General features: G+C 40.2%; 2 protein-coding genes across 5 annotated transcripts; both read right to left on the bottom strand.

Moving 5' to 3' along the window:
* Window positions 1–9,793: 9,793 nt before the first annotated feature.
* anxa2a (annexin A2a) lies at window positions 9,794–14,710 on the bottom strand. Its single transcript, XM_039809266.1, has 13 exons — window positions 14,571–14,710; window positions 13,861–13,918; window positions 13,133–13,226; window positions 12,373–12,467; window positions 12,157–12,270; window positions 11,883–11,973; window positions 11,559–11,638; window positions 11,413–11,472; window positions 11,050–11,143; window positions 10,844–10,939; window positions 10,533–10,591; window positions 10,176–10,298; window positions 9,794–10,080 (listed from the first exon to the last, which is right to left on the bottom strand). Exons 2-13 carry the CDS (start codon window positions 13,906–13,908, stop codon window positions 10,021–10,023), a joined length of 1,014 nt encoding a protein of 337 aa, XP_039665200.1. The 5' UTR covers window positions 13,909–13,918; window positions 14,571–14,710; the 3' UTR covers window positions 9,794–10,020.
* Window positions 14,711–15,009: 299 nt separating this feature from the next.
* On the bottom strand, window positions 15,010–26,057 carry ice2 (interactor of little elongator complex ELL subunit 2). 4 transcript variants are annotated; one of them, XM_039809263.1, is made up of 15 exons: window positions 25,986–26,057; window positions 24,283–24,384; window positions 23,815–24,160; window positions 22,042–22,161; window positions 21,812–21,946; window positions 21,511–21,627; window positions 21,036–21,195; window positions 19,681–19,862; window positions 18,788–19,592; window positions 18,523–18,695; window positions 18,279–18,408; window positions 16,997–17,081; window positions 16,714–16,764; window positions 15,908–16,151; window positions 15,010–15,450 (listed from the first exon to the last, which is right to left on the bottom strand). In XM_039809263.1, the coding sequence occupies exons 1-15, from the start codon at window positions 26,027–26,029 to the stop codon at window positions 15,298–15,300; spliced, it is 2,847 nt and encodes a 948-aa protein (XP_039665197.1). In that variant the 5' UTR covers window positions 26,030–26,057; the 3' UTR covers window positions 15,010–15,297. The 4 variants fall into 4 exon arrangements, with proteins under 4 accessions (XP_039665197.1, XP_039665196.1, XP_039665198.1 ...); XM_039809262.1 differs by having other exon boundaries at window positions 25,902–26,044; XM_039809264.1 differs by lacking the exon at window positions 25,986–26,057 and adding an exon at window positions 25,126–25,344.
* Between the last annotated feature and the right edge of the window lie 37 nt (window positions 26,058–26,094).

Raw genomic sequence — 26,094 nt, 5'->3', positions numbered from 1 at the left:
ATTAACTTGGGGGACTAGCCACCTCATGAATTATAAATGGCCATCTATTACTGCAGTGAGTGGTACTACCAGGAGGCTTCGTTCATTGGAATAGACCAACCTATTTTCAACAAATCTGAAAGTCAAGTGACAGCGAGGCGCTAAAGAATGCAGTTCAGGGAAAAATGAGCCTGTTATTTAGTAAACGAGTTGTGTAATTTCTAAATTGTACCAAACTAACCATGGAATACCCTCGGGGGGTTTGTGTCATCTGTTATACACGTTTGCCTACTAACTGCCATTCACTTGCAAATTAATTCCCTTTGCAGAGCGCATTTTAATCCATCTAATTAGCAAAGTGGCCTATACATAAAAGCCTATGTTTTATCTTTTTAATCCTCACCACCCTGATGCTGCCTGGAAATAATTGAAATTATGTCAACTAAGATTATATCGCGTCACAATGATTTTGATAAACTGGACTTGTCCTCATTGAAGAACCCTGTGAAATGAACACCGTTGTGTTTGAATCTCAGGAGAAACAAAGTTTGAACTCATCAACATAAAATAAATCCACGGGTTTAAAGTATTTCCTCTTTACATACCTTAAGAGTATTTCCTTTGTCACAATTCTCAAGGTGGAAATGTAGTACATCTACTGACCTGAGATGACAAAGAAGAGGGATTAGAGAAGCTCCCAGATGCAGCTGGGCAGGAGCCACGAGGAGTCTGGCTGGTCAACATTGATAAAAGACGCCAGCCTGTCCTAACCAGGGACTCGTGCCTGCTTATGCCTTGTGGGCTCTGTCCCAGAAAAGTGGTGAGACGTCTGGATTGGCACCTCTCTGGATACACTGCTGTAACCACTGGAGAACTGTGAAGCCTGAACTGCTGAGGCTCCCTGTAGAGCAAGCCGCACACCAAAGGCTTCTTTAGACATGCAGAGAAAATAGATGCTGAAAGTCAATTAAACAGAACACTTAAAGTATGAGACTTATTTTGTTTTGTCTATCAGAAATTTGTCACCTTTTTGTTTCGAGTGACTTACACAATCTTTATGATGACATTAATTGTCAAATCTAGAAGATGCTGGGCTCCAGCTGCAGAGAGTGACGGCAGTTTCCTCTCCTGTCAGATAAGCATAAGATGATGAAGTTGCACAAAATCTGTGCACAAAATCTGTGCAACCAAAGGGTGGGAAAACTTTGTCTGGTCTGACTTTCACACACACACACACACACACACACACACACACACACACACACACACACACACACACACACACACACACACACACACACACACACACACAGTTTGCTTTTTCCTATGCCACATTCCCTTTTTCCTTTTCTTTTCCTTTTTGCAATTTGTGAGTCTTTGCACAGCATGTGCAGCTCCGCCTCATCTTCAAAAGACCAGTAAATACAATCCTTTTACACCAGTGGAAGTAAATACATAGCTGAATACAGAAGGAAAACAACACTGTGATCTGGCTCTACAAACACCGTGATTGGCAGGTGTATGGCACAAAGTGGGATTCAAGCACAGCTTCACACATTAATTGTAGCTGCCTTTAAAGGATGTTAACCAATATATATTCAATGTTCCCTTTTTAGACTCAGTTCTGAGGAGTCACTCTTCAAGCATGGCAGCATTATGTGAGCCGCACTGCCGTAGATTTCAGGAGACTTGAAATACCTTTTTCAGTTGGAGCGTCACTGCAAAACAACATTCCCCTCCAGCTGTTTATTGGCAGCAAAATAAACTAAAATAACTTCAGTTTGTTTTGAATTGAAAGTCTTCATAAATGAAAATAAACAGTGCTGCAGCTATGTGCTGCCGCATACTGTATTCTTTCCCATAGAAATGAATATATATTTACTTTGTATACTTTGGCACATCCGTATTTCATTTTGTCTTATTTTATTTTGATTGTTTTGATAAGGTCCAGAATTATTTATCACCCTGGACACCCAGGCCATTGTGCTTTCTGATTAAGGCCTTCAGATACAAGTCTATGCTAATCTGAAGAACACAGGATTTGGTGAGGAACTTTACAGATGAAAGTAGCTGTGCTCTGATAAAAGGACAGTGAACACAACACTGCATAACATTAAGGTGGAGTTACTTCTACTGACTCATAATTGTCCAACATGCCTGGGAGATACACAGATGAGTTCACGGGACACCAAAAAAAAAATCCTCGCCCCTTGTTTTGCATAATACTCAGCTTTGCATGGCAGCAGGGAGGGGCAGGTGCCAGTGATCTTCCCAGTGTCTCCAAGTCATTTTGTTTATCATTCAAATGCAAACCTTGTTCCATTATCCATGAGGCAGCGGGAGTAACGTGTTAATGTCCCTTACTCATGGCTCGTCTTCTGGTCTGAGATGACAGCACCGCTCATGTCACAGATGATGAGAGACAAAGGGCAGACAAAGGGAGGCAAAAACAGGTAATTACTTCATACCTACACTTTTATAAAGGCGACTCCCCTCAGCATCCATTTTTCTGTGTATTATAATTAGGCCAACCAGGCCATGGTCTGGGGAGGCGTTTGAGGACACACAGACTTTGGGACTTTGATTAAATCTGAGGTGTCAAGCAGACATGAAGGGACTCCACCACTTGTGCCTTTCACTGTTTCTTGTGTTTATGCTGCATGCAGTAAAAGAGTCTCCTCATAGAGATCCTTTGCCTTTATGCTGCTCTATGTGATTGATTATTTAGTGGAGAACTCCACAGCTCAAATCAGTGTGAAGCCAGCAAATAAAGTCAAATAACAAGGGGAGAGTGCAGGTCTGAGGGAGGGAAAGATCTCAAGATGTTTTTGAAGCGAGTCAGAGTAGCCAAAGGGCAAGTAGATCTTCACGCTTTCGTATCCCCCCTTTTTAATATTTCTCCCCCGTTTTAATGATGTGCTTCCTATCCTTGAGTAAAGTTCTTCATAGCCAGTCTTTTTGCCAGAGAGGTTTTTTTTCTCTTTGAAATAAAATGTAAGTATATATTTAGTCTCCTAGTTTAGAGGCTTACAGGCCAAGGAAGAAATTCAAATTATGCTTTTATGAATAAGCATATTGACGGTTGTCTGGCTATTGCCGAAATGTTAACAATATATTAATAAACAGTGTGTAAGATCTGCTCTAAATCTTTGCTGGAGGAATGTGAAGCTTCAGTTTTAAATTAACAAAATACCACTACTACTACTAATTATTAAAACATATATTTTTGTATGATATCTGTATGAGAATACAATACGTTACTATACTAATTAGTATAAAACTATCTTTTTTATTTATTTTATTATTTTTTGGGCTTTTCCACCTTTAATCAATTGGACAGCTAAGTGAGAAAGAGGGGGCGGGGGGAACATTCAGGAAATTGTCTCAGGTAGGACTCAAACCCTGGACCTCTGTGTCGAGACATAAGCCTCCCAGTATATGTGCGCCTGCTCTACCCACTGAGCCAACCCGGCCACAGTATAAAACATAATTTACATATTTAACTCAAAAAAATAAACTGACAGGACTAAGTGTGTATGTGAATGAGGATGTATATACTGTAGGAATATGGGGACTTTGCATAAAGAAAAATCAAATATTGATGATAGTGGAGAAACCGCCAACAGAAAAAAACAATGAAATACAAAGCAGCAGTGTCTGAGGCCCATATATCAAAGGTGCTCTTTTGATACAACCAGTCTCACAGAGGTCTGCTCTCCTTTAAACATATTTATAATGAAGGCATCTCATCACACACGGTCCGTCTCAATTATCAGCCAAACCCTAAGGCTGAATGAATGTACCTGCATGCCTTTTTCTCCTTGACTAAAATACACTGCACATGAAAGGACTTGTAGCCAGGAAAGTTGGCATATGTGACATTTTTTAAAGCAGGGGGAGCCAGCAACCCGTGATGTTGAAATTGTGAAATCTGTAAGACTGCACTGTTGAAGTCAGCGCATTGCCTCTTGAAATACAAAAGACAATGGTAAAGAGATACACTATACAGTAACCAAGTCAAGATTATAGAGCTTTAATCATATTACATGTTTTGCCAACATCTAGTTTATGAGCCTTTTTAGAAACTACAACATTGACCGTTTAACAGCTTAACAATGAAGAGTTTAACTGTTGTATTGTTGAACCTATTGTTCTGTTACAAAATATTAACAACTTTCTGGCAAAGATGTTGAAAGGGAAATATGTATAGAACACCCCCCTCTCTCCCTGTCTTAAGGCAGAGATAGCCATTGAAAAGTGCTGGTTCAGTCTCCCTCTGTCTCTGGGCATAGCTTTGATCAGTCCCACCTCAAGACTTATCCTGGAGGGAGCACTGCACTCCTATTCTCCATGGCTAATCATACTTCCTGTCTTTGTCTTTATGTGCTTTAGACAAGCGTCAGATAGAAGCACAGGAACAGATTTGCCCCGAGAACCTGGAGAAGAAAGCCTCTGGTTGTGCTGCGGCTCATCTTCTCCAGCGGATTTCCTCATGAATATTTCCACTGTTTTGGAGTGGTGGATTTCAACCCATTGCCTCTTTAAGAAAAGGTGTTTCTGAGAGAGGAAAGGGTGAAAAAAGCCTTTCAGAGTTCAATATGCCAGAGTAAATGCACTGTATGTCACCTGGCTGTGTTGGAAAGTGTATTTTTAGCTATACATACAGTTGCTGATGACAAAGCCAGAGGTTAGAGCCTGCTGTACTCTGAACCACGGCGCCTTGCTAACCAGAAAAGAAGAGACGCAAGTATCGAAATGGTTAACAAAATAATTTCACATGCACAGCATTTTCTTTGAGCTCAGGCAATATTGCTCTGCCTGCCACCAGTGGCACATTTCACCAAGAAACGTGCTTTGTGTATTTCAAGCAAGTACAGAAAAGACCATTTCTGCCAGGAGCCAAAAAGAATGAAAAGAAATAGACAAAAATCCTTTTTTTGCAGGGGGAGCTGAAGGCTATGAAAACCATCTTGTGTTCTATTTTTGAGCTGATTTCCATATCCATAGCCACCTGAGGGAGGTCAGGCTGCCCCGGCCAACTTCCTCACAGGGAGAGGGACTAACGGTGACAGGGACACAAACCCAAGCACAAACCGTATTCCATCCTTTCCAACACCCACGCCACTCACTATCCTCACTGGCACCACCAAGACTCTCACACGGATAGGGAAATGGATCGCCATAGAGAAACAGAAAACAACAAAATGATTTTTTTTTTTTTCTTTTACTTCTTTCTTGCTTTTTTTTCTTTTTCTTCTTCTGCTTCAAAGCCTGCAACTCTCTGCTGCGCCCTAGGGTTAATTAACATGAACCAAACAGTGAATGATCAGAGAGAATGGGAAATCTCCAAAGGTTAAGTGTCACATGGGAAACGTGTTGTCAGAAGTAGAAAAAGAAGGGTGTATTTTTTTTATTTTTTTCAAATGAGAGAGTAGCATTGCAGAAGGAAGAAATTTGTAGACACCTTTCCAAAACTTTGCATTTCTCCTGTCAGAGAAGGCAGAGCTTCATTCTGGCTTCAAACAATATCTGTAATTCCGTGACATTTTGATGAACAAAAGAACTCTGCAGTTTTCTCTAACTTGCTGATCTTTCAGTGGATTTACTCCCCTTTTTTTTAATAATATTGTACAAGTACACACAACACAATTCCATAAAGTGATAAGCAAAAGCTTGCGGGAAAAAACACATCCATCACAAAGTTAATCACTGCTTTTAAAGACCTACTCATTGAAATTGTGTCCCCTCTTGGTATATCCCTGGAGGGAAAAAAAGAAAATGACTTCATGAGCCACAGATATGCTGGATAGCATGTCGTGCAGGTGAAATAGTATGATTTTTCTCTGTAATAATTAACACAGGCTCCTCTTCTCTCCCTGTGGCTTGTCGCTGACATTTGGTTCATGCTTGAGTGTCTGCCTAGCTGATTTCAATCTCTTGCATGAAGGGGAGGCTGTGTGTGTGTGTGTGTGTGTGTGTGTATAGGGGTCCAGTGGCCAGTCTGACAAGGACACTGGTGACAGGGCCTGCCTTCAGATGGGATTAAGCATCATGACGATATGAATTAGAGACCCACTCAGTCAATCCTGAACCTCCAACAAGTTAGAGGTTGAAAGCCAAACGCTAACACACAAATGAGTCTTCTCAGTGTGTTTGTGTTCTTGCAATATTGCATCATGTATAAGGTCATATCTCCCTCGCTTCTGAATACATATTTTGACAATTCCCAAATTAATCACAGCAATCTCTATACATTGTGTCTGCGGTGACACGTCGTATTGATTTACACTGTGCTCTGAGGATGAAAACACCTCAGAATAGTCACCTCATCCACCGCTGCAACAAGACTTATTTTACATTATTACATTATGTATGCAGGCTTGAGTATGGATAATGGATGAATCTAAAGCAAAGCAGTTTAATTACCCACCATCATTCTGTCTCACCTCGCTGCGGAGCACCCATCTTATTAGCCATGGTGTAAATAAACATTAATATGCCACCCTGATAAAGACTGTCCTCCTCTTGCAGTTTCTTGCTATATTACCACCATTGCTGCAAAGTACACACACCCAAACTGATCCAGTGGCATGTGCAAACAACGGAGGAGCTGCTGACGCTGGGGCCAGTCCATTACAACCACTTCATAGAAAATTATCATTAGTGCATCTGGCTGGAGGCCACGCAGCCTCATCAAAAGATTAAACTGTACACACACAGTATGCATACATGCATCCTGTATATGATGGAAAACCCTGCGCTTTCTATGTCAGACATTTGATCAAACCAAGTGGATCACAGAAAGAAAATTCTCTTTTGTATGTTTGGCAGGCCGGCGAGTGGCAGAATAGGCACAGGGGTTGAGGGCCGTCTCTGTGAGCCAACTGAAGGAGGGGAGACAGTGAATATAGATAGAAAGCGTGTAGGTTAACCAGCCACAGGGTATTCTCATTCCTTCAGCATAAGGCAATAGAGAGGAAGCTTCAAGCAAAGAGAGAAGTCAGCATCCAATCCAGCCCTGAGCATTAAATACTGCTGATCTGATAAACTATATAGAAGTCTGGTTATGTCTCCAGGTATGCTTTTTAACAAACTGGATTGTGACTAGTATCAGACATGACTGATTTAATGTACAGTTAATAACTTTATTTTTTATGCAAACTGCATCTTATGTGTAAATACTGTATTAAACAGGCAGAAGCCAAGCCGCAGATTCATAGCTTTCAATCAAGTATAACCTTCTTGAGAATCCTTTTGGCTTCTCAAGATGACAGGAGCTGAACTCTTCAAAGACATATATTTTGTTGCATGTACACAAAGCTCTTTTATAAACTTCTCGCTATGTCTTTTTTGTCTGCAGATGGACTGACTGCAGCCAAAACTGAAGAGGAGACAGGCCTTATTCTGCTCTCTTATGTTGTTTCAATTACCAGTCTACTGTACAAAGGAGGCAGCCTGATGGCATGACGAGTGCACAGCGCTCTTCTGCCTGTGCTGTTGTCTCAGTTTGAGCCTCATAAAAGGAAGCGGGCCTGACAATGCCAGAGGCGGAGGATCTGGCTCTTCGGTCTGCGCAGAGAAACATCAGCAGAGTGCCATTCTTTAGAAGGAGATGTCCTTCACTGTGGTGCCAACTCTCCCTGGGGCAGCAGCATAAGACACAACCTCTTATTTACCATATACAGGATCTCTCAGTGCCCTTAACGAGCCAGGATATTCAGCATCACAGAGACAAAGGCCGCGCTTTCACTGAAGAAACTGTGGTTTTGCTGAATTAAATAATGATAATTAAGAAAATATTAATCAAACTCTGGCTCTCTCGGCTCTGCAGCTGTGTTGAGGGAGCTGGTCCTCCAGCTTAGCCTGTAGGAGTTCTCATTTAGAGTAGGCCTGCGACCTATAGAGCTGAAGGCAAACACACACACACACACACAGATGCGCACAATTAAAAGAAGACCTTGGTGGCCTACTACTCTATAATTAAACACCCTTTGGTGCCATGCACAAAGATTCTGAGCTGGGTTCACGTGTCAAGGAGAGAGAGATGAGAAGGAACGCTAAGAAGCTGCCGGTTCTCTAACTTGCAAGTTCTGTTCAATGCAATGAATTAATAAAAAGCACAAACTAATACCTTCCCAACGTGCAGTTGGTATGTCTGGCGGGCCGGCAGCAGCTATACAGCTGTACTGTGAAACTTTAATGCTGCTGGATGCCTGCAGCGCTGCCTAGGCTTTGTCTCTGAGGTGAATGGGGGGAGCTTTCCACATGTTCAATCTAACTGGGACAAGTATTCAAAAAAAGAACATGAGTTGTCTGACCTTTCAGGCTAAAACCACCACAATTCAGCAGCCCGAACAGCTGGGAATGGTCCTTATCAGTAAAAAAAACGAAGTAATCAGAAATGTCCTCTCAAATTCAAACCTTATTAGGTGATTATATGGTATTATTTTTCACCTTTTAGGTTTCAGAGTGCTTGTCATTTGGCTCTAGTTGTTATGGTAATGCAAGGTATTCCATCTCCTTCCCAGCATGCTCTGTGTTTGACATTCATGGGGTTAAAGTCCTCTGAATGATGAAGTGCCAGCGTTTGGGACAGTAAATTGCATCGTTTCAATTGAGAAGAGAGTTCCCCTTGGGTTTGCTGGAGGTCCCTACGGGCTGGCCTTGAACAGAACAGCATGTTGTACATCTATATAAAAAAGGGAAAAATATGGTGGTGCTTTCCTCTTTATGATGCAGAGATTAATCTGTCACCACATTCAGGCATAAATCTCACTCCTTGCTTTGCAAAATACTGTTTTACCTTACTTTGGACTATATTTTATTTTTTTATTGCCTATAAACATAAACCATCACAAAGGGCTAATGTTCTCATCAATATTATTACAAAATGATCATAAATCCAGTGCCTTGTTAAAAGTTAAAGCCATTTTTCTCCTCAGCTACTCAACCAGTGAAAATATTAGACAGAAGCATTATTTTATAAGGCAATTCCTCTCCCAATAATAGATGATCTTCTATCATATTTGAGCCACAGAACACCACTTTGTTTTCATTAAATTATTAAGTCTGTGCACTTTTCCTTACATCCTTTTCCTCATCGCTGTGTTCAGCAGTACTGATCTTGCCTTTTGGGGACATTTCTTATACTTCAGTAGAAATGCCTTGACAACACTGTGGTGGTTATTTCATCCTGAGAGACCACAAACTAAACAGCAGAAACACACTGTATTGAAGCTTGTTTAGTGGTATGCAAATCATCTTTGCCGGAGGTAAAATTAACATTTTTAATTAAAATATTAGCACCAAACAAACACAGAAAAACACACTAATGATTAAATCATCTTGATGGAACCTCATAGTGGAAAATGAGGAAGATTTTATCATAATTATTTGTATGAAAAGATGCTGTACATTACTGCGTTTTCATAGAGTCATACATCTTCAAGTTTGTGCTGTTGATGTTTTGAATTTAAATACAACAATTTTAAACACTATTTTAAAATGTCACAAACTGCATAACTAATATTTTCATCTCTTCAGCAAATGCTAGTCCTCTGTATAGCTGTCTTAATTTATTTTCACTTGATTTACTACATAGAATAATAAGGGGAAATTATTATAATGGAATGTCAAAATGTAATTTGACATCAAATATTTCATTATATTTAAACGTGTAAGATATCTACATTTCTTCAGCAGGTATCAATAGTATGAGGCCTGAGACAAAGAGGAACTGGAGCTGTCTGCTATTAATGCTACTATAGCGCCCTCTAATGGTTATCTGTGTAAACATCAAGTAAGAACAAATGAGTGGGATGCAAGGAAACTTTATTGCCATTTTGGTATAACAAAAGTAAGCTGTTATACAGATTCTTCATGTGTCAAAAAGATAAATGTATCTCGTTAAATGTTGCATTCAAATGTCTGCAGAAAAAGTAGGGTGGGCTTTTGCCGCAGAGTTTGTTCCAAGTGTAATATTCATAAGCCCACCTTTTCGGTGGTGGAAAGTGAGGACCTTTTGATACGGACGATTCATTTTTACTCCTCTGGTCCACACAGGCTGAGCAGCGCCTTCTGGTAGTCTCCCTTGGTGTGTTCCTGCAGAAACAGAGCCGGTTAGAGGGGCTGCATGACAGAACAAGCCTTACTGTGAATCAGTAATAGGCCAGGGGCAGCCTGTATAATTCACTCACTGTAATACTCTTTTGCAGAGACTGTCCAAAGTTGGTCTTGTATTGAGAACAGATCTTCTTAAGGTCCACCTCGCAGCGTGACACAATAATTCTGGTCACTATCTTCTCTTTGGCTCCTTTACCCTGAACAGACAAGCACAAGTCAGCACTAACTTTAAACTTAACTACAGCTGCTGATGCAACGCTGCTGTAAGATAACTTTTGCCAACTTTGGATTCTGTGTTCCTGCAGCAAAATTGCACTTTCACAAGCAGATGTACTTCTTACATCTGTTCCATAAAAAAAAAAAAGAAAAAAACTCAGGCCCTTAAAATAGCCACATTTCAACAAGAAGAAAGACAACGGCACTGTAACTACCTTCATGGCTTCATTCAGTTTGTTGGCAAAGAACAGCTGTTTGTTTTCAAAGCACTTAACTGGAGCAAAAGAAAAACAGAATTAATATCCACAATAACACATCTTGTATTTGACAGATGATTTTCTTTTGTAATTTTAGAAGGGATTCATACAACAAAATCCAGCCTACAGGGTGAATATTCACTTAAGATGATTAATAATCAGTCTAATGCAGGGGTCACCAACATGAAGTAGCTCTCAGTTTAGAAAAGGTTGGTGACCCCTGGTCTAATGTATTCATAATAGGAATTACTGATAAAAGATATGTGTACCTAGCACCAGGAAGGACTTTTGCAAGTCTCCTTTAACTTCCTTCACAATGCTCTCCTGCATGTCGTAGGGGCTGTAACTCTTGTACCTCTGAAACACTAACAGAGAAAAACATGTAACTGATTGTTAATGGGTATTTTACAATTTTAAGGAGAATTAAAAATTAACACTTGACAACGCGATACCAAAAGAAAACATGGTATCTTACCTTTCTGTAGGTGGGGTACGCTTCTCTCAGACATAATGGAGATCCAAGTCGGTACATCAGTTCCTTTTATCATTACCCCAGCCTCAAAGAGTGCCTGAGTGGAATCAACAAAATATCAATGAATAATTTGTGGCATGAGAGTGGTGTCACTCCTTTTAGATATCAAGGTACCAAAATTAAGTATTATCTAATGTGCACAAAATTCTAAAGTGTACAAAGTTTTACCAAGTTATCCAGAATTTCCACTCATTTTGGACAATTTAGTGGATATTTCAAAATTAGCATGAGGTACTGAATATTGAATTTGATGCCAAAATCGATTAACTTTAGATTCCACAGACAAAGTGAAAATGGGCAACATACTCTGGCATCCGCATCGATCTTTTCATAGTCTATAATAGCCGTTGGTTCTGCTCTCTTGGTCTGCACAGAAACAAGACACAAACTCAGGTCAGCTTCAACTGTATGGTGTTACATAAATCAAAAAGACAGGCACTAACAAATCTCACCTGTACCAGAGCCAAGAGCAGCTTAGCAAAGTTCCCAGAGGTGTCACCTGCCACATCTTTCTCCAGTTCCTTCTTGAACACTGTGGGAAATAATAGTTTTCATTCCGGCATTTAGCTTTCCCTATATAACCAGAGTCATCTTGTATGGCTGTGGAATTTCTGGTTCAAGAACATTTAAGACAGGGCACAAGACTTTTTATAGACAGAGAGCCTAGGTTGTACAATAGCCTAATAGCGCATGCAAAGCACCACAACCTATAGGTGAGGCATTATACAATGTATTTGCAGCCCTTTATGTGAATGCCTGGGATGTTTTGGACCTACACTCCTTGTAGACCTTCTTGATCTCCACCAGCTCATTATTGCTGCGTGAGCACAGGACCTCAATAAGTGTTTCTTCATCTGTTCCTGCACCCTGAAAGAGACAGAAGTCTTTACTATTTCATATATACTATACTATACTATATACACACAATTAAGTTAGACTGGGGTGTAGCAAAAAAGCAAGTTATGTCATTTGTCCAGTAGAGGGCAGTATCGCCCTTCAATCGAATCCACTGATGCTATACACCCCACTCATGCAATCGGTGTCCGTTACCTTGATAGATCCTCTGATCTCTGAGGCATCGAACTGCGGTGTGCTCTGCATCAACCCAAGGATCACTGTTTCCAGAGAGCCAGACAGCGCTCCCTTCAGGGCTGAGATCATGTCCTAAAAATACAACAGTGTTAACCAAATGTGTCCCTTACTGTTACAGCCACCACATAATCGAGCTGTGAAGCCTTTTAGATTGTCTCTCCCGGCCTACTGTACCTTCTTTGCCCTCTTTTCATATGCAAAAGCGATTTCTCTCCTTTGTGCGTAGGTCCGCTTTGTTAGGACGTCAATGATGGTCTGTTCATCCACTCCTAATGTTTGAATGAAAAAGACATAACAATAATATATTTACACAAATATATCCAAGAGCAACACAGTTGACTCTATATGGCTTAACATTGAGAAGAAGAGTTCAGAGGAATAAATAACAGACAAACAAAAAGTATGACTCAAATTTGGTTGTGTAAAGGTTTTGCCTGATTTATCTGTAATAATTCTGACATCCTTTGACATTTGGTGCCTAAGGAAATTCAATATGTAGAAAACAATATTCAACGTGTACAGTAAGAATCTGAGCCACGTATAGCATGTTTGGAGTCATTTGAACATACAATGTGTGTAGATTTAGCTTTAACTACTTTTAAAGTGCATTTTGAAGAATATACAAAACTATAAGAGGGCCGGGCAGCTAAGCTAGCTTGCTTTAACACATGATGTGGTCACAAGGTATTTTTCCCCTCAAACCCTCATTAGCAAAGACACATCACTCCACACACATTACAAGATTCTTAAAATGGTGGATTGTTGAGTTAGCAGTCAGACTGTTGCCAGTGGCTCCCAGTCAGTGGCCAGAACAGAGCTTGGAGGTGTTCCCAGTCAATACGTTTTAAGCCAGGATGCTGACTCACAAATACCAGCTACTTATCTGTAGCAACCAAGCACTGATTTTTGTTGTATGTACTGTACTGCATCTTGCCTTTGGTTTTGATAGCAGTCTCTATTCTGGCAGCATCTCTGTCAGGGTCAAAGTCCATAGCAGGTACGACGGTGGGGTATGTGGGTTCATTGGCCTGAGAGTCCAAAGCAAATTAGAGTGGGATAAAAATTGATGCCACCTTATTTGTAAGTATTTAAAGTGCTCATATTATGCTCATTTTCAGGTTCATAATTGTATTTAGAGGTTATATCAGAATAGGTTTACATGGTTTAATATTTTTGTTGTATTGCACATTGCAGCAGCTCCTCTTTTCACCCTGTGTGTTGAGCTCTCTGTTTTAGCTACAGAGTGAGGCATCACACCTCTTTTCCATTTTTGTTGGGAGTCGCATGTGAGCAGTAGCCGCACATGAGCAGTAGCTAGGTAAGGACTACTAGCCAGTCAGAAGCAGAGTATGAGGGTGTGCCACGCTAGCAGCTAGGCGAGCATTATAACGTGTGTTACAAAGCGACGCACGGTCGTCTCTGAAGTAAAGGCTGGACTACAATAGAGCTGTTTGGAGCAGTTTGTGAACAGTGTTTTCTGTTGGAGATGGTAAGTCCCTTTGGGGTGGACTTTGGGCTTTTTCACTTTCTAAATCTATAACGTGCACAAAAAAGATATACAACACAATAAAGGGAAAAAGCATAAGTTGAACACTTTAAGGTACATCATGTATTGTAGGAAAGTTATCATCATAAAAATATAAAATAAATATATGACATTACCCCGATGTTGAGAGACAGCTGTCCCAGAAACTCTGATACCATAGCCATTTTGACTGTCCTGGAAAAAGTGACAAACTATCAACACTGTACAATCTTGTAATCAAATCTCATTGTAATCCTATCACCAACATGTCTGAGCTGCAACGGGTCATGTTTGTTTCGTCTCAAGATATAATCATTATCACTTGAACCACTAAGGTCTTCTAAACAGAGACCGGGGAACTTCATTAAGTTGTTGCTTTTGGTACAACCGAGTCACACAAATCACTGCAAGACTTTATCAATTTTATTAAGTTATTCCTTTGTTTTCATTGCTTTGCCATATTCACATTCAGAGCAGTTTCTAGTAAAGAGGTTAGATACTACTGACAAACTAGCTCTTTCAAATCCTTGTTCAGTTTGACACACATCCTTAACAGAAAGCACATAGAGACACACCCTGGAAAAAAATGCTACTGTACTCAAGTCTGGAAAAACAACAGAGCACAGAGTTCAGACTGGAGAGCAGGAACGTATTCTTACTTAACCAAGAACACAAGGAAAGAAACTACAAAAAGATGTTTGCACAAACTAAATGGAAACTGTGTGGAAATCATTTGTCATGACTCATGACTGCAAGTTGGGAAAACATAAAAAACAACTTAAACCTTCCTGCAGTGTAAAGTTTATCTGTTAGCCCACATTAAAATACATAACTACATTGAACTTACCTAGGTGGAGATGCAGCGATATGTCCAGGCGATGTTTAGGTGGAATGGGTGTGGAGGTTCAACTTCTCTGACAGAAAAAGGCTTCCCCTTTCAATGCACTCATGACTCCACCCTATTCCACAAGCAGCCACTGGACTCTCCAGTTTTAAATCTACCACACACACACACACACACACACACACACACACACACACACACACACACACACACACACACACACACACACACACACACACACACACACACACACACACACACACACACACACACACACACACACACACACACACACACACACACACACACACACACACACACACACACACACACACACACACACACACACACAACCACACACGTCCTCAGGAGATTTTCAAGGAGATGTCTAAGGTCTACTTCCAGCAGTTATAAACATGGGAAGACAGTAACCATACCCCCATTTGGATACTTAGAAAAAAGTTTATTGTTGCTCGTTTATCACAAAACATTTTAATTGACTAAATATACAAAACATGTCTCTGAACAAAATCAGAATATAAAAAAGTATATTTTCTATATCGAGTGCTTTAGCATTCACATTTATGTTTAAGGTCATAATGTATTTCCAGTATGAAATCATAGATATTGTCAGTGGTTTCCTTTCCTTTGCAGTACAAGTCCTTATCTGACTCACCTAATATGAAATGAAATAAATGACATGATATTAAATCCTTTGACATGGGATTATTTAAATGGACTTCTGAACTAGTTTTTTAATATACTTGTTACGCCTGGCTGCACGTTTATTTTTATTTTTCTTGGTGTTGCCGCCTGCATTCAAGTTGTTCTTTGACTGCCCCGCTCCATGGTTGTTGGACTGCGATGACCCAACTTTCGCTGTCTGGTAGGATAAAGGAAGGTAAAAAGATTATATCTTTAAATAACTGGGGCTAAATTGAAGTAGCGTCACACATTATAGACTCAAATAATTTGTTTGTCATTCTCAGAAGTACAAACATTAGTGACAAATCCAAATGCCCAGTTTAAAACTTATTTTAGTTGTTTTCTGTACGTACATACAAGTTAAATAAAAAAGTTGATATGTGGAATTTATACAGGCATTCAATACATGTCTCAGTCTACATCTTTAACACTGTTGAGCTGTTGTTGATATGGCTATACTCTCTATTGTCCATAGTTTTGGGCTTGTGCGTGTGTGTGGACTTTCTAGCCATTAACCAACACGTCCTAATAGTTCCAACAATCTTTCATCTCATTGCCATCACTTATCCGTTCATGACCTCCAGTGCTATTATGTTGTTTCACAGTTACTATGGTGACGTAAATCAAGTACACACCTTTATGAAGGGTGTTGGTGGGAAGGTGCAGGGGACACGGCCGTGTTTCTGGTGGAAGGGCAGGACCACAGCGGGATCAACAGGTATCCAGGGCACGAGGCCGGGGGCCGGGAGCTTTGGGACTGAGCTGTGGACCTGCTGCAGGTTGTATGCCCCCCGACTCACTTTCCCATTAGCCGCTTTTAATAAGGTCACAAATGGTTCCCCTGCCTTGTGCGCAATCAGGTACTGTCCTTCCTCCAACCTACAAAACGAAATGAAGTCATTGAGGGTGTGTTAAAGTCAAAACCCACAGACTGAAACATGTTGAAGCATTCTGAAGGGTTTTGTTCTTTCCAGCCAAATGATGGAGGTGAACGGAGTCTTAAGAAAGCAGAAGGTGACACACGCATTGTGTGTCGTTGAGTAATTGATTGCGTAACCCTCCAACACAACCACAAAGGCAAACTATCGTCGTGTTTTAAGCCCGAGGCTGTCAGACATCATGACTGTACAATCGTTTCATCATCTTAAAACAGAGCATGAAGACAGATGTGCACACACAACTCATCTGTAGATGTTGCCCAACTAAACAATAGAGTTTAAGAAAAAGCCCCAACCCCTGGATTTCAATCAAACCACATTCATCTATGCATGTTTTTTTTTTTTTTTTTTTTTACACATTAAATACATTGTGTGCTCTCATTAGGACCATTAATCAAAAACTGTTACTTTACTGCATTAAATCAAAAGCTGTGAAGCCAAGAGTTATTATTATTTCTGCAAAAATAATGAGATCAAGATAAAGAATGTGCTCATCAACTTACCCAGTTAGCTTTTTCAGTAGGTGCTGCAGTATATTCAGCGAATTGGAAGGCCTGTGGATGGAAAAGAGATATCACCAAGTTTCAGTCTGATTACTTTGGTAGGAATCTAAATTCCAACACTAACTCAGTTGACAAAACCAGAGGCAATGATAGCTACCACTAATGAAAAGGCATGGATTATTGATTAACTGAGTGAATCTCAAGTTGACAACATCTTAAACGATATAATCATACAGGGGTGATAAGGTTAATCCTAATCAATATCTGTTGCATCGACACTCACTTGAAACCACAGGAGAGGTTCTGTTTCCAGCCGTCAGGCAGCTTTCTCAGCACAGCTACTTTTGATGTGTGCGCATTGATGTGAGCTACAGAGACAACGGGAGAGTGAAAGATACACTGAGAAAAGAACAAGAGCTTCTGCGTGTGCACATCAAGAGCTTCACTTCATCATCAATGCCATTCCTAGTGCTTACAAAGTAATTAGTCTGTGTTGATTTGCCAGCATTGTTACAAGCTTGTTTGTTGGTCCTGTCTCCTTTCATGACTCCCACTGTAGCATGTAATGCCTGCTTATTTCCACAAGGCCTTCCTTCAACTATGTGACTGTGCTGGAGCCTGCATCCACAGCTATAAAAACAGATTTGGGGAATGCCACATGATAAACCACATGATGAACTACGAACCACTAAGCAAAGAAGGAAGTCTTTTATCAGTATGTCTGTTGCATAATGACATTAAGTGGGAGATTTTCTATAGGGTTTGCCATAGCTTGAATGTTATCACTGTTTTCTCAACGGTTATTTCTGTTCTCATAATACTAAGACGGAAAGGTACAACAATTTTTAAACTGCATCCTCTTTCAAAAAATCTAGGGTCTCAAGTGCCTGATACACAGGGTTAGATTCACTTTTTGGCAAAGCCATTCATAGTGAACCTAACCCATAGGGAACCCATATACAAGCTTTCTGTACGGACAGTGAAGCTCAGTGTGGCCAGTATGTCAACTATGCCAACAGAACCACAAAACTAATTATTCTTTTTAGATGGCGATGTACTTTCCCAGCCAACACCTATACAAGTCAACAAATCAATGAACCTAGTACAGAAAAAGGATTGGAGTCTTTCCCTGAATCTTGAGCTACAGGTTAGCAGCACGTGTAAGTCGACAATATGCATTAGGGAACTTACCTGAAGTTCAAAACAACATTTAGCTGAGCTTTGCACACTGTAATTCCCCACAATCAAATGTGGCTGTAGTTATAGCAACAAAGTAAACTCAATCCCTACACACAGTCACAGCAGGATGGTGAGTCATCTAAAGACTATGCCATTGGTTTGTGGGAAGATCTGCCATGTGGACTCTACTAAACCCTCTGAGGAAGGAAGAAGTGAAAATTCTCTTATATTTAGCAGCATCCATTTTACTTTAACTATTTTCTTGGCAACTATGTTAAAACATTAAAGACTAAAGGGACACTCCACATTACATTACAAAACTGATTTTCACTGAATTTAAAAAGTATAGGAATGCAGGTAAAAGTAATACATTTTAGTTTTTTTACCTATGTAGGACACCGTGCTAGAGTGGAGCAATGTCTCAGTCCACAGCTGGCAAGCCTCACTGCTGCTTAGACACTCAACACCATAACTCAATTGGTACTCCAGCTTGGGCAAGACATGCACTGGCACATACTATTGGGGGCAGAAAAAAAGGACAGAAATGGGATTGCATATATATTCATTTTATACTTAATATGTGAAGTTACACTATGGAATTCTGGAGGATGAGTATATAGACTGGTATACCTGGTTTTGGCTGTTTTGGCCTACTTTTCTGGTATGGGTCAGTGAGACAGAGCTGCATACCATGAGCAGCAAGTCTTGCAGACTGTAAAGCTTGTAGAGCAGGTTGCCTTCCTCTGGAGCCTTGTAATCTTGTTCATCCTCAGCACCAGCCTGCAGGTCTTGTGACAGTATTTCTGCGTTGGAGGAAATAATGTACTAATGTTAATTAAGCACATAGACACTTACAAACCTAAAACCACGTAATGAAAATCAATTTGACACTAACTTTTGTGCTCTGTAGCAGTAAAGTTGACCACTGGTTCAGATTCATGAGAAGCAGGGCAGGTCTCTCCATCCTGGTTCTGTTTTCTCTCCAAATATGAGGACACACAGGCCTTAACCAGAGACATTGGATGAGAGTGAAGTGAGGGTCCCATACCTCGGGTGGGTGAGTTGGTCTCCTGGGATATGGCCGAACACTTGGCTGTGTCACTTGCAGAATTGAACATGGCTGTCTGCATGCGCAGGATCTCACCCAGCTGGTCGCCAGATGAGTCTGTTTTTTTGGACTGTCGCCTCTGCTTTTTAACTTTTTGAGGGGAAGATGACTCTGAATTTACAGGTGCAGACTCGGAGACAGGAGTAATTGGGGAATCTGCAGAGTTTGGAGTGGTCTTAGGCTTATGTTGTTTTGTAGGTGTTTTAGCTGGAGACACAGAGTCATCAATTACCAGCTTCTCCTCATCTGAGTCTCCTATAAAAGGCAGCTCTTCGTCACTTTCCTGAGCAGAGTCCATTCTCATTTGTTCAGTTTTTTGTGCAATTGCCTCATTCAGAACTAGCTGAGTTGTCTCCTCTGTTATGGGATCCTCCACATCGGTCAATACGGTGTCCATCTCTTTGGTCTTACTTAAAGATGGGGAACTTGAAGCTTTTTTACTTTTAACACATGCATCTTGCTCATTCTGTGTCTTCTGCATCTTGGGGGTTTTAATGGGTGCAGTCTCTCCAAATGTCTCCAGGTCAGTAAAGTCCACCTCAAAGTCAAGACCATTGTTTTCAAAAGACACTACGTTTCTTTTTGAGCTCTCCTGATTTAGAAACAGAAAACAAATCATCATTGTTCTGATGAAATTAGACCACATACATCACACCCTGTATGCTTGTGCCACTACGTACCGGTGAGACTTTCTGCTCATCCTCAGGAAGCTCCGTCATTAAATGGAACACATTTATACTTCCATTCTTCTTGAGGGAAAGCTTCAAACTCTCCTCATGGTAGATATGACTCCTCTCTCTCACTGTCATTTCAGTCTTCAGAAGAGGTGAGTCTATGTACACAGTCTTCTTCCCACTATTGCCTGTAAATATGACACATGAAATAAAGGATGTGTGAAACAGTGCCCCCATGAGGCCATTCAATGTAATTACACACTGATTTTTCTCATATCTTTACTGCGGCAAACTGCATTTCATTCACAAACATGGAGTAAAAATGTCTCAACTAGAGATGTTCCGATACCGATACCAGTATCGGTATCGGCTCCGATACTGCCTAAAACGCTGGTATCGGTATCGGGAAGTACTGGAGTTTATGCACCGATCCGATACCACGTAATGAAGCCCTAAAGAAAATCTACGTTAAAGTAGTTTATTTATGTTCTTTTTCATTAAAACTATAAAAGAAAGTTCTGGGGCATTCCTTGTTTGCGTTTGTTCATGTTTCACAAAGAGTTTAACCTGAGCCAGACCGACAACAAAGAAAGAAATCATATCACATCCATACAGAGATAGTAGTATACAGATGTTAAAACATAATGAAATATATGACACGCTGGTATCGGATCGGTACTCGGTATCGGCCGATACGCAAGTTCAGGTATCGGAATCGGTATCGGGAAGCAAAAAAGTGGTATCGGACCATCTCTAGTCTCAACCCTAAAAAACTATGTTGCAAAATGCCAATGTGAAGACTTTTTTTTTTTAGTAAATGTAATCTATGTAAATGTAATGTATCCTTGTGTAAATGTAATACATCCTTAAATTCCAAAATTGCATTGACTTTTTTTCTGTTGCTCTAAAAATTTTAAATCACTTATTGAGAAGAAATGTAAAGTTCCAAAAATGTCTCACCCAATAAAAAAATAAAAGATCATTATAACATTGAACTCCTAATTAACTACTAACTTTTTTTGTATACACAATGCCATTTGGCATGAATGTAGCAAGTAAGCACATCTTTGGTGCATTTAAAATGTTGTTTTGTAGTTTTTGTTGTGAAGACGTAGGTTACTGTATGTTGATTATTCAGAACACAAAGATTTATTCTAATATCTGGTTTTAATAGGATAAAATAGGATGATTATTTGGTGGCATTTTTGTCATGCTTTGATTGCTTGAAGTGAACAGCAACACAAAGTGGAGAGAAAAAAAAAGAAAAGAAAGATGTTTTGTTCTTTAGTTTTTTTACCCATTGAAAGCAAAGCCTAAATTTGCCCTAATTAAACTAACAGCCTGAGTAGATGATGCTATACCTTTTCCTGGGTTTAATTTGACACAAACGGGCAGTTCCCATTGCTCTCCAAAGTCAGGGCCATGGTTGTCTAGCAGCCTGACGAGGGCATCTCGAGTCAGACACACGTGAGGCTCATACCGAGCACACAGGTTCTCGGCATTACTATCACTGCTGATCGTCTGTAGAAACAGACAAAACTAGGTCACACAACCAGAACATCCACTGTATCAGTCAAACAAACACAGGTAACTTCACAACGGTCTACAATTAACTGGACTTTGATAGTACGGTGTGAGACCCGGCATCTTTCAGAAACACAAATAGCACTGGTTTCGCTGAGCAAGACATGAACACCCTCTGGTGTCTTTTGTGAAAACTGCAAGAGCTGAAATGGAGTTACAATAGACCTGCGGTCATGAATCCCATTCTAGCAGTGAAATATCTTTGTGACTTACTTTATTGGAGTAATTAAAAAAAGAGAGACAATTGCTTACAGCGTGCATGTCCTTGGCTTTTTTAGCTGGAGGATTCTCTGATGAAACACTCTGATAATCCGATGCAAGCTGTGCATCAGCAGGCACTATCTTGTGGTCTGTAATATCCACATTGCCCTGGAGAAATAAAGGGTACAAATATGGAAATAGAGCAAGTGAATCAACACCAAAAGACTGATTCTGCAATTCAACAATTCAAGATGTAGAGGTTGAACAGAAAACTGGACGATGGGCATATTTTAACACATAAACGGGACTGGAACAGCTCCTGCGTGATGGTAGCACTTCAAAAGTGAATTACCATGATCAGCAGCTGTTTCTCAAAGGTCAGCTTCAGCCCTGGGTTGAATGTTCCCCCTGTCAAACTAGTCATTTCATGGATCTGGTAGAGCTCAGGAAATGTCTTAATGCGCTCCAAACACCCCCTGAAGAACTCCTGAAAAACAAATTAGGGCTCTATGTTTAAATACTTATGAAAAAGAAAACATCTCACAGAGCTGATGACAGGTACAATCCGTGGAGTATTAGTACCTCTGAATATTGCACAGCTCCCTGTGATATGAAGTTGTAGTCGTCAGCACATATTCTGGCCACATCTTGCAGGTACCTCATGAACTGCATCACTTCATTGTTGACTCGTGCCTTTAAGTTCTGAAATATTAGAGCTGGTTATTTTAAAGTGCCCATATTATGCTCATTTTCAGGTTCATCATTGTATTTTGAGGTTGTACCAGAATAGGTTTACATGGTTTAATTTTCAAAAAACAATATATTTTTGTTGTACTGCACATTGCTGCAGCTCCTCTTTTCACCCTGTGTTCAGGTCTCTGTTTTAGCTACAGAGTGAGTCATCTCACTGCTGTAACATCTTTGTTGGCAGTCGCACATGCGCAGTAGCTAGGTTAGGATCATATCAGCTAGGGTTGGGCGATGTCCCCTAAATTGGCAGTTGATAATGTTTATAGTAAAACATCGCGATGGACAATGATATCGTCGTCGGGGGGGTAAGCACTTTTTATTTTACTATCTCTCTTTACATTAATATTTTTTTCTACAACTATGGGCTAACAGTTAACATAGAAACGATCAGACATACATTTAAATGCCCTCTGTAAATAGACAGTATTAAATGGCTATGCTGCTGCCTGCTGGTAGGGGCAGTAAATTATAACTTGATCCACTGTCACTTAACTACGGTGCCATCAAGTCTATACTCAATCAGATCTCTGTGATCTGCGTAACGACAGTACAGTGGAACATTTGCCTTTAAAAGAGTGACAGTTATAACGTAATATACCATCATTACTGAGATTAAACTACATTCTCGGTTATATTTGCACTGAATAACGCATTCAATAAACAGAAACATAGCTCTTGCAGCGCACATTAACATTAGTACACACATAAAATAGCACCCTCGTGAATTAGCCTACTGTTACTAAATCCTACATAACATTGTCCCGTATACAGGACATCAGACTTACTTATTGATGCACGCACACAGTAATGTCCACAAACTTAGTCCAATGAGGGGAGAAAGGAAAGTGTGATAGCGTTCCACGTTAACACTTTTTCTCTCTCGCTCGAGACCGCTGTGTCCAAGCTGAGGTGCTTCAGTACTACTGAAGCGATGGTCTTTTTCACAAATAGGTTGCACGCTTCCACTTAAGGGGCCCTATCTTGAACCCTGCGCAGCACAGCGCAAAGCCCAACGCAAGTGTCTTTGATAGTTTAAGCCGGCGCAGTTGTCAATTTCCCGTTCAGCGCCCGCGACTAGGATTAGTGTGTGTCTCACAGGGTGGGGAGCGTGGCATCACGATGGTGGCTCTCCATCGTGATGTCGGTCAGCCATCACGATGCACGATGATATCGTCCAACGGCACAACCCTAATATCAGCTAGCTGTTTAAACAACTTTGGTCCGTTACAAGGCAGGATTAGCCAGGAGACTTCTTCTAAACGAGGGCGCACTTCCAACTTTGTGTGGAATACCTGCAGAACAGGGACATGCAAGTAGTTCTTTTGTAGATTATGGTGAACTAGTGTGTGTTGTAGCAATGTTTTGCCGTTGAGAACGAGCTAGCATGCTACGGTTAGCCACCTCATTTCGGCTAGAGATTGAAGGCAGGATACATTCAGAAACCCGTATCTCACTCAAAACAGCATGGATGTTTTTTTTTCCAAGTTTGTATACGTGTGGAAGCACCAGAGAAAAAGTGATTTTTTTCATAATATGGGCACTTTAAGAAGCAATGCAATAAGGACTGGCAGGATTAAAATACCATTAAGGAGAGAATGTTAGTACCTGTGGAGGATCTCTTGTTTTTTTACTCATCAAAATGCCAAGATACGTCTTCTGTTCTTTGCTGGACAGGCTGGACATACACGGGAGGGGCAGTCTGGGTTCAGGGTAAACAGCCCCTGCCTCATTCTCAACCTGCTGACATTTTACTCTTGATTTTTCAGTATCCTTACATTCTCCTGCATCTCCCCCAGCATTGTCTGCACACAGATCGTCACTGTCATAGCTGTCCCAACAGGACTCGTGCTTGCTGATGAAACTGTTGTCTTTAAACGCTGCAGCTTCTTTTGTGAAAGGAGTGCAGGAGGCTTTTGCAGCCCCACAGTCCTGTTTTATGTTCTCTACAGGACTTGGGGAAGGAGAAAAAAAATAGGGAAAAAACATGTCAGATAAACATTCACTAGTTAGCCTTTAAAAGCACAGTAAAATGCACCTGAACTGATGTATTACATCACATGTTAACTGACATACCTTTGGAGAAAGGCCCACAGTTCTCTGATATTGGGTGCAAGTGAATATTTGTCATAGAGATCTTTGGTAAAGAAGGGAGCCTCAGGGACTGGAGGGTCCTCCCTTATATTAAAAGGAGAAAATAAATCATTGCAGAGCCTGTATTGTACCCAAAACATTCACAACCATAACCCTAATTAACTCTAACAAATTGACATCACCAATAGAAAGTTAATCTTTCAAACATTAACCATTTTTTGATATTTAATTGTCCAGAAGACATACCATCAGCCATAGCTGTTATTATATTATATAATATGTCTGCACATTTCTTTTCTTCCTATGGCTCTTATATCAGGCATTAATGTTTACCACTTTCCAAACAAAACAAAAATTCGAATTGCATAATGGGATAAAGAATAGTCAAATAAATACAATTATACTGTACACACATTTATTTATCGTATTGTTTATTTATTACACATTTATTGGATGAGCACCCAGTAAACATCCAGTAAGCAACAGCTGTGCGTGGACAATATATATTTAATGTTCACAAGTTTTAATCGACAATTTGTTTGAAATAGCAAAAGGTCTTCATCTGAATGAAATATTATAACAACAAAATGTAAAGCTTCTGTGCTTACTGATAAGGACAATGGTGTTACTTATGTACATCATATATGATGTACATAAGTATGCGAGTATAAACCCTATAGGGTATACAAGTGCAGTGTTACTATGAAATTTACCTTACAGCTAGATAAGATGACTCATCTAATGTTCATACTGTTATCCGTGATAATGGAGTAGCCTAACTAAACTAGCTAGCTAGGTTCACACGACCTGTAGTAGTCGACTTACGGATCATATGCGCTGCATGTGTCTGCTGCTAACGTACACAGCATCAAGTCAGGTAGAATAACGTTACATATCTTCCTGTTTCAACCTTCAAAATACAAGCTAACGTTATCGCGACGTCGTTATGATTCGCAACATTTTAGCGTTAACATCTTAGCTAATTGGATAACGTTAGCTAGTGTGCTGAAGCAAGAACCCCACAGTGCTGTAGTTAATGTTATAGCTAACGTTAAGTTAGTAGAAAATAAACATCCTGTCAAGAAGAACGGCACAATTAAAGGCGTTGTCCAATACAATAAATGAATTGTTGTCAAGCTAGATTAGTAAGAACAGGACATGTAACGTTATATGACTTAGCTTAAAAATAAAATCAACGCTAATGATTTCGTTCGACTAAAAAGGCTCAGTGTAGCTAACTTCCCAGATAATTATGTTAAACGTCAACTTCCTGCCACACTAAAACAGCTTGACTGTCAGGTTAGCATGGTGCAGGTACAGACTCGTGTTTTAAATATAACTACAGTAACGAATAATAGCTACAAGAACTGTAACATATTGTCCCTTTAAGCGCACTTTTATTATACAAGTAACGTTAACTAACGTTTGGTAAGCATTGGAGCTGACAGTCTCAACACGACTCTGGGGCGCTAAATAGCTTGTTAGCTAACATTAGCCTGCCCAAAGTTAATGTAGGTTAGTTAGCTAGTTGAATTGCCTGCATTGTCACAAAATCTACCACTGACATTCGGCAAATGTTTGCAGTCATAAATATTACTTACCATACCAGCTCCATTATGGTCACTACCAAGCGGTCTGCAGGAATGACAACATTGAAGCTAATGTAAATATATGAGCTAACAAACCTTTGACAGGTGACATTCTTCGTCTGGTAAAATGATGTTGACATTAAAGCGCCTTGTGTGCATTGCTGCCCCCTTCCGGACGTTGACTATACTCGAGCTGCCTATTTAT

Source organism: Perca fluviatilis, chromosome 8 (genome assembly GCF_010015445.1).
Source record: "Perca fluviatilis chromosome 8, GENO_Pfluv_1.0, whole genome shotgun sequence".
Lineage (NCBI taxonomy): Eukaryota > Metazoa > Chordata > Actinopteri > Perciformes > Percidae > Perca > Perca fluviatilis.
This window is presented reverse-complemented; position numbering and strand designations above follow the sequence as displayed.

Coding starts and splice junctions, on each gene's coding strand:
- anxa2a (XM_039809266.1), bottom strand. CDS start 13,908: ATGGCTATGGTATCAGAGTTTCTGGGACAGCTGTCTCTCAACATCGGG. Junction 10,592..10,843: donor AAAGTCCTTCCTGGTGCTAG/GTACACATATCT, acceptor CTTTTGCTCCAG/TTAAGTGCTTTGAAAACAAA. Junction 10,299..10,532: donor AACTGAATGAAGCCATGAAG/GTAGTTACAGTG, acceptor TTGTCTGTTCAG/GGTAAAGGAGCCAAAGAGAA.
- ice2 (XM_039809262.1), bottom strand. CDS start 26,029: ATGTCAACATCATTTTACCAGACGAAGAATGTCACCTGTCAAAGGTTT. Junction 24,385..25,901: donor ACCATAATGGAGCTGGTATG/GTAAGTAATATT, acceptor TTTTAATATAAG/GGAGGACCCTCCAGTCCCTG. Junction 16,152..16,713: donor CTACTGAAAAAGCTAACTGG/GTAAGTTGATGA, acceptor TTCGTTTTGTAG/GTTGGAGGAAGGACAGTACC.